Here is a 17,422-nt window from a genome sequence, read left to right as displayed (position 1 = left end):
CCTAATACAGCAGATAAGAAGCAGTCCAGGAAATTTTTAGAATGTATGGACAACAACTTTTTGTCGCAACTGGTGGGTGAGCTTAGCAGGGGAGGGACTATGTTAGACTTGTTGTTCACAAATAGAGAAGGGCTGGTGGGAGATGTGGTGGTTGGAGGCCTCTTGGGGCAGAGTGATCATGAAATAATGGAGTTGTTGATAATTGGTGACATCAACAGGAGCTGATCATGAAATAATGGAGTTGTTGATAATTGGTGACATCAACAGGAGCATCAATAAGACTCTTCCACTGAACTTCCGGAGGGCAGACTTTGGCCTATTTAGGAGACTTATTCAGAGAGTTCCTTGGGAAGCAGCCCTTAAAAACACGGGAGTTCAGGAAGGGTGGACATGCTTCAAAACAGGGATCTCGAGGGCACGGGAACGGACTGTCCCTGTGTGCCGAAAGATGAGTCGACGAGGTAAACATCCAGCCTTGGATGGGCAAGGAGGTTTTGGAGGAACTTAGGAATAAAAAAAGGATGTATTGTCTTTGGAAGGAGGGTCAGGTCTCTCAGGAAGTATTTAAGAGGGCTGCTAGAGCATGTAGGAAAATACTTAGGGAGGCCAAAGCTCAGCTTGAACTTAAGATGGCGACTTCTGTAAAGGATAATAAAAAATGTTCTTACAAATATATTAATGGTAAAAGGAAGGGTAAGACCAACCTTTGTTCTTTATTGGATGAGGGAGGGAACTTAGTATCTGCAGATGAGGAGAAGGCAGAAGTGCTTAACGCCTCCTTTGCCTCAGTCTTTAGTGGAAAGATGGCTTTTCCTCAGGACTGTCCTCTTGGGCTGGTTGATGGTGTCAGCGGACAGAATGGTCCCCCTGTTATCCAGGAGGAGGCAGGCAGGGAACTGCTGGGATATCCATAAATCTATGGGACCAGATGAGATCCACCCCAGGGTGATGAGGGAGCTGGCAGATGAGCTTGCAAAGCCTCTCTGTATCATTTCCCAACAGTCCTGGCTCACTGGTGAGGTTCCAGCTGACTGGAAGCTGGCCAGTGTCATTCACAAAAAGGGTAGGAAGGAGGAACCTGGTAACTATAGGCCAGTCAGCCTGGCCTCAGTACCCGGTAAGGTAATGGAACAGCTTGTACTGAGTGTCATCACACAGAATTTCCAGGACGGCCAGGGTGTCAGAGCCAGCCCGCGTGGGTTTAGGAGGGGTAGGTCGTGTTTGACCAACCTGATCTCCATTTAAGACCAGGTGACCCACCTGGTGGATGTGGGAAGGGCTGTGGATGTTGTCTATTTGGGCTTCAGCAAGGCCTTTGACACAGTCTCCCACAGTAAACTCCTGGAAAAGCTGGCAGCACGTGGCTTGGACAGGAGCACTCTGCTGGGTCAAGAACCGGCTGGATGGCCGGGCCCAGAGAGTGCTGGTGAACGGAGCTGCATCCAGCTGGTGACCAGTGACCAGTGGTGTCCCTCAGGGGTCTGTGCTGGGGCCAGTTCTGTTCAGTATTTTTATTGACGACACGGATGAGGGAATTGAGTCCTTCATTAGTAAATTTGCAGACGACACTAAGCTGGGAGCATGTGTGGATCTGATGGAAAGTAGGAGGGCTCTGCAGAGAGACTTGGGACGGTTGGATGGATGGGCAGAGTCCAGCAAGATGAAGTTGAATAAGTCCAAGTGCCGGGTACTGCATTTTGGCCACAAAAATCCCCTGCAGCGTTACAGGCTGGGGATGGTGTGGCTGAACAGTGCCCAGGCAGAAAGGGACCTGGGGGTGCTGGTCGACAGCCAGCTGAACATGAGCCAGCAGTGTGCCAAGGTGGTCAAGAAGGCCAATGGCACCTGGCCTGTATCAGGAATAGTGTGGCCAACAGAAGCAGGGAGGGCATTCTTCCCCTGTACTGGGCACTGGTGAGGCCGCACGTCGAGTGCTGTGTCCAGTTCTGGGCCCCTCAGTTCAGGAAGGACATTGAGGTGCTTGGAGGCGTTCAGAGAGCGGCAACGAGGCTGGTGAAGGGCTTGGAACACAAGCCCTGTGAGGAACGCCTGAGGGAGCTGGGGTTGTTTAGCCTGGAGAAAAGGAGAGTCAGAGGTGACCTTATCGCTCTCTACAACTCCCTGAAGGGTGGCTGTAGTCAGGTGGGGGTTGACCTCTTTCACCAGGCGGCAACTGACAGAATGAGAGGGCACAGTCTCAAGCTGTGTCAAGGGAAATATAGGTTGGATATTAGGAAAAAGGTTCCTACAGAAAGGGTGATAAAGTGCTGGAATGGACTGCCTGGGGAGGTGGTGGAATCATCATCCCTGGATGTGTTTAAAAAAAGACTGGACATGGCACTTGGTGCCATGATCTAGTTGAGGTGCCAGGGCATGGGTTGGACCTGATGATCTTGAAGGTCTCTTCCAACCCAGACATTCTGTGAATTCTGTGAAAGGAAGTTACCTTTGCAGTCAGACACCACTGAAAGAAAAGCAGCACACACAACTTCTCGTTATGTGAGAACGATCACAACACCAATGCCTGTTGGAAATGTACATTGCTAAGAAAAACAAAATACTCTCAAGCACATAAGCAATGAAAATAACCCAGTCATCACAGTATCAGCTCAAAGAAACCATCATCCTACTTCAGCACATGGCTAACTTGGCAGAGACATGATTCTCAAACTTTGAAGTTTACATGAATGCTCAATAACTGCCATTCATAGGAAATATCTTGCAATAGGAAAGTAGACTGATGAACCCAGCTTGCTCAGTCGGATTCTGAGAAGTGTGATGTCAAAATTAAGACATCTTTGGACTCATTTTCACAAGATTATCAGTAAATGTTGGGAATCAACAAAACACACGCCTTGTCTCCACCAGAATTTCTCACATACACAAACTCCACGATTCTCCTCAAAGCCTTCACACTTCACATAATTCTCATTCCGATCCTCACCATTTGCAGATGGACTACACCTATAGAGAATTTGCACAGACAACTTCTCTTTAGGGGGGATAATATTTGATTTCACACCACGTGCACGTGCATGTGACATGTAAGAGCATTTCTGCTGGTGACATCCTAAGGAAACACACCTCCGAAAGTCTTTATTGCTGTGACAAATAAAAGCATGTGCGGGACAGTCAAATAAATGTAATAGATCTAATCCTCCACACATTACCTGATACAAAGGCCAAACTTCAGATCATAACAATGAGGGAGGCACGAACTTAACACCCACAGAAAAGTAGGGATCACAACTTACTCTTCTAGATAATGTCACTCATGATAAGTACATAATTCCCGTCTGAAGGAAGGAATGAATACACAGATTCCTCTTCCCAAAGGACATATGGTGACATTAGCCATAAGTCTCTAATTAAGTGATTGGTTCAATCATCACTGCAACCTGCAAATACACATGAAGAACCTCCCCGTGCTCTGAAATCAGATTGCTTAACACATCCTCTAGCCAAAAATCTTTGAGGAAAGACTAAAATCACGTTGTTACAATTTCTCTTCAATATGCACCACCATCTAACCAAGACCTTCAGCTACCTCTGCCATTTCTTCCAGCATCCCTTTACAGGCAGTAACTAAAGACTTGCCAAAACAGCCACAACATTCACGGTTTTTCTTTCACATTCATAGCCAGCAGATACACATCACCAAGGAAACACGTTTCCCGGGTTATTCCTTCATCAGAACCACAAAGATCAAGGAGTGGACAAATTATAAAATATTTCTATGATCTCTGCATTATCATGGAGACACAGAAAGGCTGAGAAGAACAGGATCAATGTCCAGGGGTGTTACACACAGGGCCATGAAGCGCGGTTTCAAAAGAATCTCGACCTGATCCTGCGCATGTGCTGTCTGGAAAACACCTGACCCTGCAAACAATATTAATTCCATTTGCATATAATGTAACACATCCGTTGAGAATGTGTAACGCTGACAGGAATTATGTCTACTCAGAGGACAAAAGGAGAAACGAAATGATGATGGATAAAAACACAAGGAACGGACGTCCAGCCAAGATCAGCCTCCCTTCTCCTGCCTCACCTGTCAACTTTTAAGGCTAAGCAGAGACCCCACATCTTCCTCACGGCAGCCAAGAAGGAACAGCCCAAAGCAAGTCACTGTAAGAGGCCTTGTCTTCTTCTTCAGCATTGGATGAACGCAAAGGAATTCCTGGCACAGATGAATGCAAAGATATTTCCTACTGACCCCCATCATGTATCATAGAGACAAATAAATGCTGAGAAGAGAACAAACGATGAGCAGGAAAGCTACACACACAGCTGTCGAGATGGCAATATAGAGAATCTCAACTCAATCAAGCACATGTGAGGCTGGGAAGACACCTGAACCAGCAAAGAACAAAAACTACACTTTGCTAAAAACATAACAAATCCGTTCAAAAGAACTGATACTGAAAGAAACACGGGTATTACACCTATCAGGGCACAGAAACCAGTTCGTGCTGAACCACAAAGCCACGCACGAACTTCGAGCCACTATCGGCCACACTACACCCGCCTCCTCAAGCAACTGGAAGGCTGAACTCGGACCCCTCCTCCACCAACCCGCAGCAAGAGGCACCAGAACACAGCACGTAAAAGAACGAAGCTCTAATATCCTTGTCAGCAAACCTACCTACACAGGACAGAGAACAGGGGGAGAAAGAATAGAACAGCAGAAGAGGGAAGAGTCGCGGAGGCAGTCTGGATTGAGGAACTCACCGGGAGAGCGGCTGGGTCCGCGGGACGAGCGCCGGCAGGGTCCTCCTGCCCGAGCAGCGGCGCGGGCTCGTCGGGCGGCGGTCGGGCCGGCAGGGTGTCGCAGCAGCTGCCGCCCGAGAAGCGCAGCTGGCTCTTGCGCGAGTCGGCCGTGAGCGACACCTCGTGCGAGTAGGACTGCAGGAAGGCGCGCACGCCGTCGATGCCCACGAAGTGCGAGACCGGCACGCCGCGCAAGACGCCGCTGTCGGCCGCCAGCAGCTGCTCGCGGCGCCAGCGGCGCAGGCGCAGCGCCAGCAGCAGCAGCAGGAAGGCGACGAACAGGCAGGACACGGCGGCCACGGCCAGCACGAGCCAGCGCGTCAGGCTGCCGGCCGGCTCGCCCGGCGCCGCCGCCTCGGCCGCGCTGCCCAGCTCGGCCAGCAGCTCGGCCACGCTCTCGGCCAGCACCACGCTCAGCGTGGCCGTGGCCGACAGCGCCGGCCGCCCGTGGTCCTTCACCAGCACCACCAGGCTCTGCCGCGCCGCGTCGCGGGCCAGCGGGAAGCGCGCCGTGCGCACCTCGCCGCTGTGCAGCCCCACGCGGAACAGCCCCGGCTCCGTCGCCTTGGCCAGCTCGTAGGACAGCCACGCGTTCTGCCCCGCGTCCGCGTCCACCGCCACCACCTTGGCCACCAGCGCGCCGGGCTCCGACGAGCGCGGCGCCAGCTCCACGCCCGACCAGCCCCCGCCCGACGCCGCGGGCGGAGCCGCGGGCGGGTACAGCACCTGCGGCGCGTTGTCGTTCTCGTCCACGATCAGCAGCCGCACCGACACGTTGCTGCTCAGCGCCGGCGCGCCGCCGTCCTCCGCACGCGCCCACAGCTCCAGCTCGCGCACCTCCTCGTAGTCGAAGGAGCGCAGCGCGTACAGCGCGCCCGTCTCCGCCTGCACCGACACGTACGACGACAGCGGCGCGCCCCGCACCCGCCCCTCCCACAGCCGGTACCGCACGCGCGCGTTCTGCCCCCAGTCCGCGTCCGTCGCGCGCACCGTCAGCACCAGCGCGCCCGCCGCGTTGTTCTCCGCCAGCCGCGCGCTGTAGCGCTCCTGCGCGAACACCGGCGCGTTGTCGTTCACGTCCAGCACCCGCAGCGCCAGCACCGCGCTGCTCTGCAGCGCCGGCGACCCGCCGTCGGCCGCCCGCACCGTCACGTTGTACTCCGACACCTGCTCCCGGTCCAGCTCTCTCGCTGTCACCACGCTGTAGTAATCCTCAAAGGACTTCTCCAGCCGGAACGGGACACCGCTGTCGAGGGAGCAGCGCACCTCGCCATTCGCCGCCGAGTCCCGATCATGCACATGCAGCAGGGCAATCACTGTTCCCGACGGTGCATCCTCAGAGATCTCACTTAGCGTTGATCGCAACGAAATTTCGGGTGCATTATCGTTTATGTCTGTCACGGCGATCACGACTTTGGCAGTGTCGAAAAGGCCGCCGCCATCTCGTCCCTGTATCTCCAGCTCGTACAGGTCTCCTTCCTCGAAGTCCAGGCCCTGTATTAGCATGATCTCTCCAGTCTCAGAGTCCAAATGGAGCATTTTCGATCCTTTCTCTGTTATTTTCTTTAACGAATATTTCACGTGCCCGTACAGCCCCTCATCGGCATCTGTGGCCGTGACAGTCACAAGGACGGAGCCCACGGGCACGTCCTCGGGCACACGCACCGTGTACTCCGCCTGGCTGAACACGGGCGCGTTGTCATTCGCGTCCAGCACTGTCACTCGGATCCGAGCCGTGCCCGTCCGTGCCGGATCGCCGCCGTCGATCGCCCTCAGCACCAGCTCGTGAAACGCCGCCTCCTCCCGGTCCAGCGCCTTCGCCAGCACCAGCTCGGGACGCTGATCGCCGCCGGGGCCCGCCTGCACGGCCAGCGAGAAGTGCTCGTCGCCGCTCAGCTCGTAGCTCTTCAGGGAATTCCGGCCCGAGTCTGGATCGTGAGCCTCAGCCAGGGGAAACCGCGACCCCGGGGCTGTCATCTCACTCATTCTCTCTTCCAACTCAATTTCCTGGAAGCTCGGGGCGTTGTCGTTAATGTCCCTGATTTCCACTTCTATTCGGTAAACCTTCATTTCCCCCTCCACTATCAGCTCACAGCGCAGCACGCATTGCTGCACACTCTCGCACAGCTGCTCTCTGTCGATCCTCTCCGCCGTCACTAAATGTCCCGTCTTCCCGTGCACAGCGAAATACTGCGTCCTACCTTCAGACACAATGCGGACGCCGCGATCGCTGATCTCCGGCAACTGCAGCCCCAGGTCCTTGGCCACGTCGCCCACGAACGAGCCCTTGGGCATCTCCTCGGGCACCGAGTAGCGCAGCTGCCCCCACGCCGCCTCCCACGCTGCCAGCAGGACGGCCCAGAGCAGAGCTCGCTGCCGCCGGCCCCAGCGCCTCCCCGCCGCGCACATCTCCGCCGCGGCACCTCACCACCGCCGTCTTTTCCCCGCCTCCGACTACCGGTCCGTCTCCCTGTTTAACTCAGATCCCGGCTCAGAGCTCCCGGCTGCTGCCGCCGGTCCTTCCGTCTGGTTGCCGCACTGCTCCGCACCGCGGGGACGCTCGCAGACCGCCCGCCGCCGAGCCTGACAGGGAGCAACCGATCGAGCGGGTCCGCAGCGGGCGGGGCTGCAGCGCTCCGAGCTTCCTCTCGCTCTTCTCGGTCAACAGCGGCGCCCGCAGCCTCCTGCCCGCACTGCAGGCACCGAGCGCTGCCGAGCAATGCCCGCCCTACCTTGCCCACGGGCAACTTTCGCAGTCGGCAAAGTCCTTACGGTGATGCAGTGTCCAGTCCAGCTGGACTAAAGCTGTCATTTCTGCAGCCGCCTTCCAGCAAAGCATGGGATCGCACACAGCTGAACTTTTTTTAGGGAAGCATTCGCATGTTCCCTCTGAAGTACCGTAGACAACCACCATTAACAAATGGAGTATTACTCTGCATCCACCCAAGCCCCAGTACTTCGCTTTGGGAAGGATGCATCAGGAAGGAGAAATATTCACTCCGTTTTGCTGAGCCCATCATGTAAATTTAGTATATCTTATTTTATGGAGTAAGGATATGCTTGACACTTAAGCAATTCCTAACATTTCAGATAACCCAAGCTTTGTAGACGAAATTTTCCCACTGAATCTGAACGTGCGTGATGCCCCCCAAAAAGGACCTAAAAACATGTCAATAATTTTGGACAGAACAACTGAAGGGAAAACCCTCCCCCACACATCTGACAACTAATGAGGCAGGCAGTGACACGGACTTTTCCAGGCTTATTTAATTTGTTCACTGAAACCTGCAATTTGCACAGCTATTTCCCTCAAAAGAATGAGGGCACACGGGAAAGAGGAGAAGAATTCATTATGAAGGAAATGTCTGTCACTTCTTTATTCAGTGATCCACATGTACGTTTCCTTTGCACTGCAACACCAAAAGAGCAGTAAATAAACCCGGCTTTTTCTAGAGCTGTTACCCAGGCACGAATCTAGAAAGTGAAGTCAGGAAACAAGAATCTGAAACTTCGAGCATCTCGTCCTACACACCGAAAATCTTCCTTCATCAGTAGAAACCCTCAGCATTTCAGACTAGTTTAGAAAACAAAGTTCTTCAGCTAAACCTCAACATGTCATGAGGAAAAAGCTGCCGTCTAAATCTACCTCCGCTGAGAGGAAAATGAAGGACAGGAAAATGTAACTCAGAGCATCACCACTCCTCTAAGATTTTATGCACCAGAAGCTGAAAGATAAGAGACATTTCACGGAGCCTACAGGTGACAGCTGCTGAGACCAGAAGTGCCCGTTCGCACCACCGGCTGTTAAGACACACGGGACAGGATTCTTTCAGGGCTTCGTTGAAACACAGACCGGTACAAGCCGTCCCAAAAGGGAAGAGAAATCCAGGGACAGAGTGCCTCACGCGCTTAGCAAAGGCTCAGGAAAAAAAAGTAGGCGGGTTTTACAGACCTGCGGCGCGTCGGCAACGGCGGGCGGCTCTTCCGCGACGACGCTGCCGCTCGGGCTCGGCTTCTCGCAGGAATCCCCGCCCAGAAGCTCCTCCGCAGACAGGATGGGCACCGGCGGCGGCGGCCAAGCGGCCTCGGGCACGGCGCGCGCCGGCGCCGCCACGCACAGGTTGTAGGAGTAGGGCAAGGTGCCCTCGCAGAAGTCGGCCGGGAAGGCGGCGCCGGCCACCGAGAAGCGCTGCGCGCCCAGGCAGCGCAGCACGGCGGGCGGCCCGGCCCGCCGCAGCCGCGCCAGCACGGCCAGCGCCACGCTCAGCACCAAGAGCGCCGACAGCAGCGCCAGCGCCAGCACCAGGTAGAACTGCAGCTCGCCCGCCGGCGCCTCGGCGCCCGCCGCCCGCTCGCTCAGCTCCGGCAGCGCCTCCTGCAAGCTCTCGGCCAGCACCACGTGCAGCGTGGCCGTGGCCGACAGCGCCGGCTGCCCGTGGTCCTTCACCACGGCCACCACGCGCTGCTTGGCCGCGTCCCTCTCGGACACGGCGCGCGCCGTGCGCACCTCGCCGCTGTGCAGCCCCACGCGGAACAGCGCCGGCTCCGACGCCTGCACCAGCTCGTACGACAGCCACGCGTTGCGCCCCGCGTCCGCGTCCACCGCCACCACCTTGGCCACCAGGTAGCCGGCCTCGGCCGAGCGCGGAACCACCTCGAACGCCGCCGCCGCCGGGGCCGCGCCTCCCGCCGCCGCGCCACCCGCCCCCGCCGCCGGCCACAGCACCCTCGGCGCGTTGTCGTTGCGGTCCAGCACGAACACGCGCACCGTGGCCGTCGAGCTGCGCGCCGGCGAGCCGCCGTCCTGCGCCCGCACCGCCACCGCGAACTCGCGGCACTGCTCGTAGTCCAAGGAGCGCTGCGCGTACAGCGCGCCGCTCCGCGCCTCCACCGACACCAGCGCCGCCGCGCCCGCCGCGCCCGCGCTGCCGCCCGCCAGCCAGTAGCTCACGCGCCCGTTGGCGCCCGCGTCCGCGTCCCGCGCCTGCACGCGCACCACCAGCGCGCCCGCCGCGTTGTTCTCCGCCACGTACGCGCTGTACGCCGCCTCCTCGAACACCGGCGCGTTGTCGTTCACGTCCGACACCTCCAGCACCAGCTCCGTGCTGCTCCGCAGCGCCGGCCGGCCCCGGTCCCGGGCCACCACCGTCACGCGGTGCTCGGACGCCTCCTCGCGGTCCAGCGCGCTCGCCGTCACCACCTTGTACGAGCCGCCCGAAGACGCCACGATGGACAGAGGAGCCTCGCCCGACAGCTCACACGACACCTGACCGTTCTCGCCGGAGTCCGGGTCGTTTACATTCAGCACGGCCACCACGGTGCCGACCGGCGCGTCCTCGGGCACGGGGCTCGAGAGGGACAGAACGGTGATCTCAGGGGCATTGTCGTTCTCGTCGGTGATGTCTATCTGCACTTCGCAGTGATCAGTCAGCCCGCCGCCGTCCATTGCCTCCAAGCCGAAAATGTATGTGGGCTTCTCCTCGAAATCGAGGGGACCCGCCGTCCTGATCTCGCCGCTCTCGCTGTCGACAGTGAACAACACCCTGACAGCCTCCGGGACGTTGCCAAAGGAGTAAAAGACCCGCCCATTGGAGCCTGCGTCTGCATCCGTCGCCCGCACCCGCAGCACCAGCGACCCCGGCGGCGGATTCTCTGCCACTCGCGCCTCGTATACAACTTTGCTGAACACGGGCGGGTTGTCATTTGCGTCCGTCACGTTTACCCGAACCTGGACAGTCCCAGACCTCGAGGGGTCTCCGCTGTCCACAGCTGTCAGCACCAGCTCGAAAGAACTCTGCTTCTCTCGGTCCAGCTCTTTCTCAAGCACTAATTCCGGCTGTTTCTTTCCACCTGGCCTCTCTTTCATGGCCAGAGAGAAGGACGGGTTGCTGGTGAGCTGGTAAGTCAGCAGCGAGTTGCTGCCCACGTCCGCATCTCGGGCCATTTCCAGGGGAAAGCGAGCACCGGGAAGCGTCCATTCACCGATCTCGAGCTCCAGAGCATCTTTGCTGAAGGCTGGGGAGTTGTCGTTCACATCCTCAATGGCCACCTCAACGTGGAAAACGTTCAGCGGGTTGTGCACCAGCACCTCGAAGCTGACAGAGCAGGACGCCGACTCGCCGCACATCTCCTCCCGGTCCAGCCTCTCGTTCACGTACAGGTTCCCGTTTTCCTCATTCACCGAGAAGTATTTCAGCTGCTTTTTGCCGGCAGACGCCACCTGCAGCTTGCGCGCCGGCAGCTCGTCCGCGCTGAGCCCCAGGTCCCGCGCCAGCGGCCCCACGAGCGAGCCTCTGCCCAGCTCCTCGGCGATGGAGTAGCGGAGCCGCTCCGCCGCCGCCCGGCCCCACAGGCACAGCAGCAGCGCGGGCAGCAGCGCTCGCCCACAGCCCGCAGCGCGCCTCTGCCGCCGCCTCACCGCCATTCTCGCTCGCCGCCGCTCGCCGCGCTCCTGCCTCCTGCCGCTGCCCTGCCTCCCTTCCAGCCGCTCTCGCCACACAGCGCACGGGCCGCCGCAGCGCAGCGAGCCCGCTCTGCCCGCCTCGGACGCCGCTGCTCCCCGCCCAGCGCCGTCTCTCGCCGCCGCCGCCGCCGCTGCTGCCCGTGCCGCTGCCGCTCTGGCCGGCGCCGGGCGAGCGAGCAGCCTGCGGGGGCAGGACGCGGCGGCGGCGGCGGCTCCAGCACCGCTCCTTGGCGGCCAACAGCGGCACCCGGAGGCGCCGCCACGCCACTGCAGCCGCCGGATGGCCGCGCTCAAGGGGGCCCGGCTTTCCGCGGGGCTCAGGGGCTGCGCCGGAGCTGGGGTCTCTCCTCGATTGCAAACAGCGAGCGCAGAAGCACTTGCTTGGTGTTCATTTACTTGTCACTATTTAATCTGACACGTAAGTCAAACTAAAGCAAAGGTTTATTGGTGTATGCTAAGATAGGAGAATAAGATTTGCTCTTTTATCAGCCACAAAATTTCCATCTCTTGCATGTCTGTACCATAAGGGCTGAAATCGGAAATTGCAAAGCCACTTCGAGATTTCATAGAACCAAAAAGAGGCCTGAGTTTTAATAGACGTTCACAAATCAATGAGTTCTCCATTGTTCCATGGGTAGCACTTTGTGGTCTACCTTAGGAGGTGGTTTTGCAGTTTTACTCTAGACGTTTGGCTTGGTGAGCACACACAGACCTAGGCAAACCTTCCTCTTTACAGCTCCAAATATCTTAGGTGTTTATGGGAACTGCACCTGCAGTCGAACAATTGTAAGAGATGTGATGTTCCACAAAAGATCGGACAACAGAAGGTAGCTTATGACAACTAGCAATGCCTGAGTTAGAAACCTACAGAAATGTACGGGTCAGCTGCAATGACTTTTCATAGCTAAATCTTTTTAACCAGAAGCTGCTCAAATTGCATTGTACTCCATCAGGAGTAAAATGCTGGGGTCCTCTGACCTTATCACCAACTGTATCGACCTGGCAGATTCCCTTCTGACATTCTCATCATTTGGAAAAACTTATCATGGAGGATGTTGCACTACGATGACACAAATAACAGAACATTTGTCTGCAGAACAACATTCTGAAAAGAAGCAGAATTCTCACATCTCCTGTCTCATAACTGCTGTAGCATGAGCAAGTGACACTAACACACAACAGAGTGATAAACAAACATTTGCAGATTATGACCATTACGACTTTCTCTTAATTGGCAACATGTGTCATGAGAGGATAATGCAATATCGATGTCTTTGGAAAATCATACCAGGAATATACATGGAAGCAGATTTGTAGGCCTCTTTTAATAACTAGGACAAATTAAACTTTTTCTCATTTTTTAAAGCTGTTTCAAATGATACTACAGTGACCTCTTCCACTCACCCTGTCTCTGGACAGACAGAACTCTTTGCCCTGTCCAAATATCACACAAGAGGAAAACTCTGCAGATAGACACCATTAAAAGAAGAGTTGCACATGAGTCTCCTCATGATCCAAGGATGCATGCAGAGGTTATCCTGCACATACCATTTCTTTGAACAAATGTAAAATGTTGTAAAGGGCATAAGTGATAAGCAGATCAATCAAAGACCCAGTCTTCAAAGTTTCAACTCAAAGGCAACATCACCTCTCTTCAGCACATGAGCTTTTTTGAAGGTACGTGACTCTGCCACTTCTAATGCAAAAAGTGCTGTACCTACCCCTCGGCCATTTGAATCGAAACCATGTGATGTCAAAAAATAAAACACTTTCATTTAGAGAAGGCCAGCAACAAACCCTGCACATGCCTCATCACCAGTACTCCTCACACACAGCACCCCCAAGCTCCTCCACATACACGTCACAGCTCCCATGGCTATCATGAATCTTCCAACTTGGCAGAGAGACTCTACCAAAAGAGGAAGTCCACAGACAACCTCTCTTTACCATGGATAATATTTGACTTCTTGCCATGTGTACATGACAAGCAAGAGGATTTTTTCCATTAATATCTATGCAAGTGTTTCCTATGAGAACAAGTGAGGGAAGAAGTTACTACCTGCAGAAAGGAGGAATCATAACTTACTCTTCCAGATGATTAGGCAGACTAAGCACATATTTAACGTATTTAGTAGGTAATAAGTACACAGTTAGCACCTCCCAAATTTCCAGGTGTGGCATTTGCCATGGGACCATAACTAAGCTATTAGTTAAAAATAACAGAATAACATACAAAAACACAATTAAGAAAAAAAACTAACATGGTGTGATATTGCAGATGGGCACCGAGCAACGAAAGGACCAAATTACATCTCTGGTGCCCTTCCACTGGCCTTCACACACAGCTCCCAGGACTCTCCTCCCTGACTCTTCACAACTTCCATTGAGTTTTTTAACCCCATAACTGGCAAGTACATGGAATCAAAATGCCAGTGGCCTAGACAAAATATCTCTAACATGCACCATGATCAGGCCATGTAGAAAGGAGAGGTGCATTTCTCTACAAGGTTCAAACCCCTGACATTTCAGATGATGTGAACTGTAGCAGGTACACAGAAGGGCATCTCATTAGTGAAAGGTCCACAGGACACTTACACAGGAGCTCACACCAAGGACCATAGCTACTGTGCAATCTACTTGGACGCAGAACCATGATTGTTTCCCTCAAATAACAAATAAGAAAACCTGAAATTTCCCATCATCTTTGCATCTTTTAGACATTCCAAATTATACCAGACCAAATTTTACACTCACCCTGCCCAAACATCACACAAACAGAAAGCTGTCTTTGCAGAAAGACACCTTTGAAAGAAATCTCATGCACGCACAAGTTCTCTTACAGAGAAGAAAGATCAAAACATGGCTGAATGCAAAGACATTTCTCTCCTTATCAGAAATATAGGGTGTTCTCAAGTGCACAACCGATATGTAGCTCTGATAAAAGCCCAGTTGTCAAAGTATCTGCTCAAAGACACAATCATCCTATTACAGCACAGAGCCAAACTGGAAGAGATGATTCTCAAACCTTGATGTAAAGCGTGTATCTGTGTTCAATAATAGCCATTCACAGGAATCACCATGCATCAGGAAAGCCATCTAGATAATAACCTTCAGGATTTTCTTTGCTCTTAATGGCAAACAGATAGACATTGTCAAGGGCCAGTTGCTGCCTGGACCATTCCTCTACATGGGACCCAAAGATGACAGCACAGACAAATGCAAAGGAATTTCCTTGCTAACTCGCATTATCATGGAGAAACATAAAGGCTGAGAACAGAACGAAAGAAGAAAAGTGAAGTAAAAACACCTAAGAACCGCACGCAAGTAAACTCGTGTTTTTGGGAAGAAACTCATCCTACCAATAGCTTAACGGTTATTTCCTAATAACTTATTAACTTAATCCGTCCATTCAGAAGAAGCTAACAGGAGAACCAATATCAAATCAGGAAAAACAAAGACAAACGACCTGGCACCTGATAAGAAAGGAAAGCACCAGGCTAAAATCTGCCATCCAGGAGCAGCCTCCTTTCACCTACCGCACCCAGAAGTTTAAGGCTCTGCACGCACCCCACGTCCACCTCCCCGCCGCAAGAAGCATCAGAACACAGCGCATCCCTAAGCGAAAGTTCACCTTTTTTTAGCAAACCTACCAATACAAGTAACAGAATATGACGGAGAAAGGGCAGAAAGGCATCAGGGGAAAGCATCAAGGAGACAATCGTGCCAGAGAAACTCACCGAGGGAGGGGTGGGATCCGAGGGGAGTGCGCCAGCAATATCCTCCTCCCCGAGCAGCGGCGCGGGCTCGTCGGGCGGCGGCCGGGCCGGCAGGGTGTCGCAGCAGCTGGCGCCCGAGAAGCGCAGCTGGCTCTTGCGCGAGTCGGCCGTGAGCGACACCTCGTGCGAGTAGGACTGCAGGAAGGCGCGCACGCCGTCGATGCCCACGAAGTGCGAGACCGGCACGCCGCGCAAGACGCCGCTGTCGGCCGCCAGCAGCTGCTCGCGGCGCCAGCGGCGCAGGCGCAGCGCCAGCAGCAGCAGCAGGAAGGCGACGAACAGGCAGGACACGGCGGCCACGGCCAGCACGAGCCAGCGCGTCAGGCTGCCGGCCGGCTCGCCCGGCGCCGCCGCCTCGGCCGCGCTGCCCAGCTCGGCCAGCAGCTCGGCCACGCTCTCGGCCAGCACCACGCTCAGCGTGGCCGTGGCCGACAGCGCCGGCCGCCCGTGGTCCTTCACCACCACCACCAGGCTCTGCCGCGCCGCGTCGCGGGCCAGCGGGAAGCGCGCCGTGCGCACCTCGCCGCTGTGCAGCCCCACGCGGAACAGCCCCGGCTCCGTCGCCTTGGCCAGCTCGTAGGACAGCCACGCGTTCTGCCCCGCGTCCGCGTCCACCGCCACCACCTTGGCCACCAGCGCGCCGGGCTCCGACGAGCGCGGCGCCAGCTCCACGCCCGACCAGCCCCCGCCCGACGCCACGGGCGGAGCCGCGGGCGGGTACAGCACCTGCGGCGCGTTGTCGTTCTCGTCCACGATCAGCAGCCGCACCGACACGTTGCTGCTCAGCGCCGGCGCGCCGCCGTCCTCCGCACGCACCCACAGCTCCAGCTCGCGCACCTCCTCGTAGTCGAAGGAGCGCAGCGCGTACAGCGCGCCCGTCTCCGCCTGCACCGACACGTACGACGACAGCGGCGCGCCCCGCACCCGCCCCTCCGACAGCCGGTACCGCACGCGCGCGTTCTGCCCCCAGTCCGCGTCCGTCGCGCGCACCGTCAGCACCAGCGCGCCCGCCGCGTTGTTCTCCGCCAGCCGCGCGCTGTAGCGCTCCTGCGCGAACACCGGCGCGTTGTCGTTCACGTCCAGCACCCGCAGCGCCAGCACCGCGCTGCTCTGCAGCGCCGGCGACCCGCCGTCGGCCGCCCGCACCGTCACGTTGTACTCCGACACCTGCTCCCGGTCCAGCTCTCTCGCTGTCACCACGCTGTAGTAGCTGCCGTGGGAGCTCTGCAGTCGGAACGGGACGTCCCCGTCAAGCGAGCAGCGCACGGCGCCGTTGGCCCCCGAGTCGCGGTCCTGCACATGTAGGAGGGCCACAGTCGTCCCCGACGCGGCATCCTCAGAGATTTCACTTAGAGATGATGACACTGTTAATTCTGGCGCGTTGTCGTTGACGTCTGTGACGGTGATCGTGACTTTTGTTTTGTCAGAAAGGTCCCCGCCGTCACGTGCCTGCACCTCCAGTTCATGCAAGGACATTTCCTCGAAGTCCAAATAGTCTCTAAGTGTTATTTCTCCTGTGTCTGATTGCAGGTGAAAAAGTCCCGAAGCCCGGTCTGAAATTCTATGGAAATTGTATTTCACGTGCCCGTTTGCACCATCGTCGGCATCCGTGGCCGTGACGGTCACAAGGACGGAGCCCACGGGCACGTCCTCGGGCACACGCACCGTGTACTCCGCCTGGCTGAACACGGGCGCGTTGTCGTTCGCGTCCAGCACCGTCACTCGGATCCGAGCCGTGCCCGTCCGTGCCGGATCGCCGCCGTCGCTCGCCCTCAGCACCAGCTCGTGAAACGCCGCCTCCTCCCGGTCCAGCGCCTTCGCCAGCACCAGCTCGGGATTCTGCTCGCCGCCGGGGCCCGCCTGCACGGCCAGCGAGAAGTGCTCGTCGCCCCTGAGGTCATAGCTCTGCAGGGAATTCCTGCCCGAGTCTGGATCGTGAGCGACTGGCAGGGGAAACCGCGACCCCGGGGCTGTCATCTCGTAGATCCTCTGCTCTCGTTCGATTTCTTTGAAGCTCGGGGAGTTGTCATTAATGTCCGTGATCTCCACTTCTATTTCATAAAACTTCATTTCTCCCTCCACTATCAGCTCACAGCGCAGCACGCATTTCTCCACCAGCCGGCACAGCTGCTCTCTGTCGATCCTCTCTGCTGTCACTAAATGTCCCGTCTTCCCGTGCAGAGCGAAATACTGAGTCCTACCTCTTTCAATAATGCGAACGCCGCGATCACTGATCTCCGGCAGCTGCAGCCCCAGGTCCTTGGCCACGTCGCCCACGAACGAGCCCTTGGGCATCTCCTCGGGCACCGAGTAGCGCAGCTGCCCCCACGCCGCCTCCCACGCTGCCAGCAGGACGGCCCAGAGCAGAGCTCGCTGCCGCCGGCCCCAGAGCCTCCCCGCCGCGCACATC

At 56.4% G+C, this 17,422-nt stretch overlaps 3 protein-coding genes across 3 annotated transcripts in view; all 3 read right to left on the bottom strand.

The window, feature by feature from the left end:
• Positions 1 to 17,422, bottom strand: part of LOC138118390 (protocadherin gamma-B5-like) — a 105,149-nt gene that overhangs the window by 74,522 nt on the left and 13,205 nt on the right. The gene's annotated exons all lie outside the window — the stretch shown is intronic.
• LOC138118340 (protocadherin gamma-B5-like) lies at positions 7,228 to 11,362 on the bottom strand. Its single transcript, XM_069029279.1, has 2 exons — positions 8,726 to 11,362; positions 7,228 to 7,356 (listed from the first exon to the last, which is right to left on the bottom strand). Exons 1-2 carry the CDS (start codon positions 11,195 to 11,197, stop codon positions 7,228 to 7,230), a joined length of 2,601 nt encoding a protein of 866 aa, XP_068885380.1. The 5' UTR covers positions 11,198 to 11,362.
• Positions 14,874 to 17,421, bottom strand: LOC138118339 (protocadherin gamma-A10-like). The gene is made up of 2 exons (XM_069029278.1): positions 14,974 to 17,421; positions 14,874 to 14,882 (listed from the first exon to the last, which is right to left on the bottom strand). Exons 1-2 carry the CDS (start codon positions 17,419 to 17,421, stop codon positions 14,874 to 14,876), a joined length of 2,457 nt encoding a protein of 818 aa, XP_068885379.1.

Source organism: Aphelocoma coerulescens, chromosome 13 (assembly GCF_041296385.1).
Source record: "Aphelocoma coerulescens isolate FSJ_1873_10779 chromosome 13, UR_Acoe_1.0, whole genome shotgun sequence".
Classification (NCBI taxonomy): Eukaryota; Metazoa; Chordata; class Aves; order Passeriformes; family Corvidae; genus Aphelocoma; species Aphelocoma coerulescens.
Note: the sequence above shows the minus strand (reverse complement) of the source record. Positions and strands in the feature narration are given on the sequence as shown.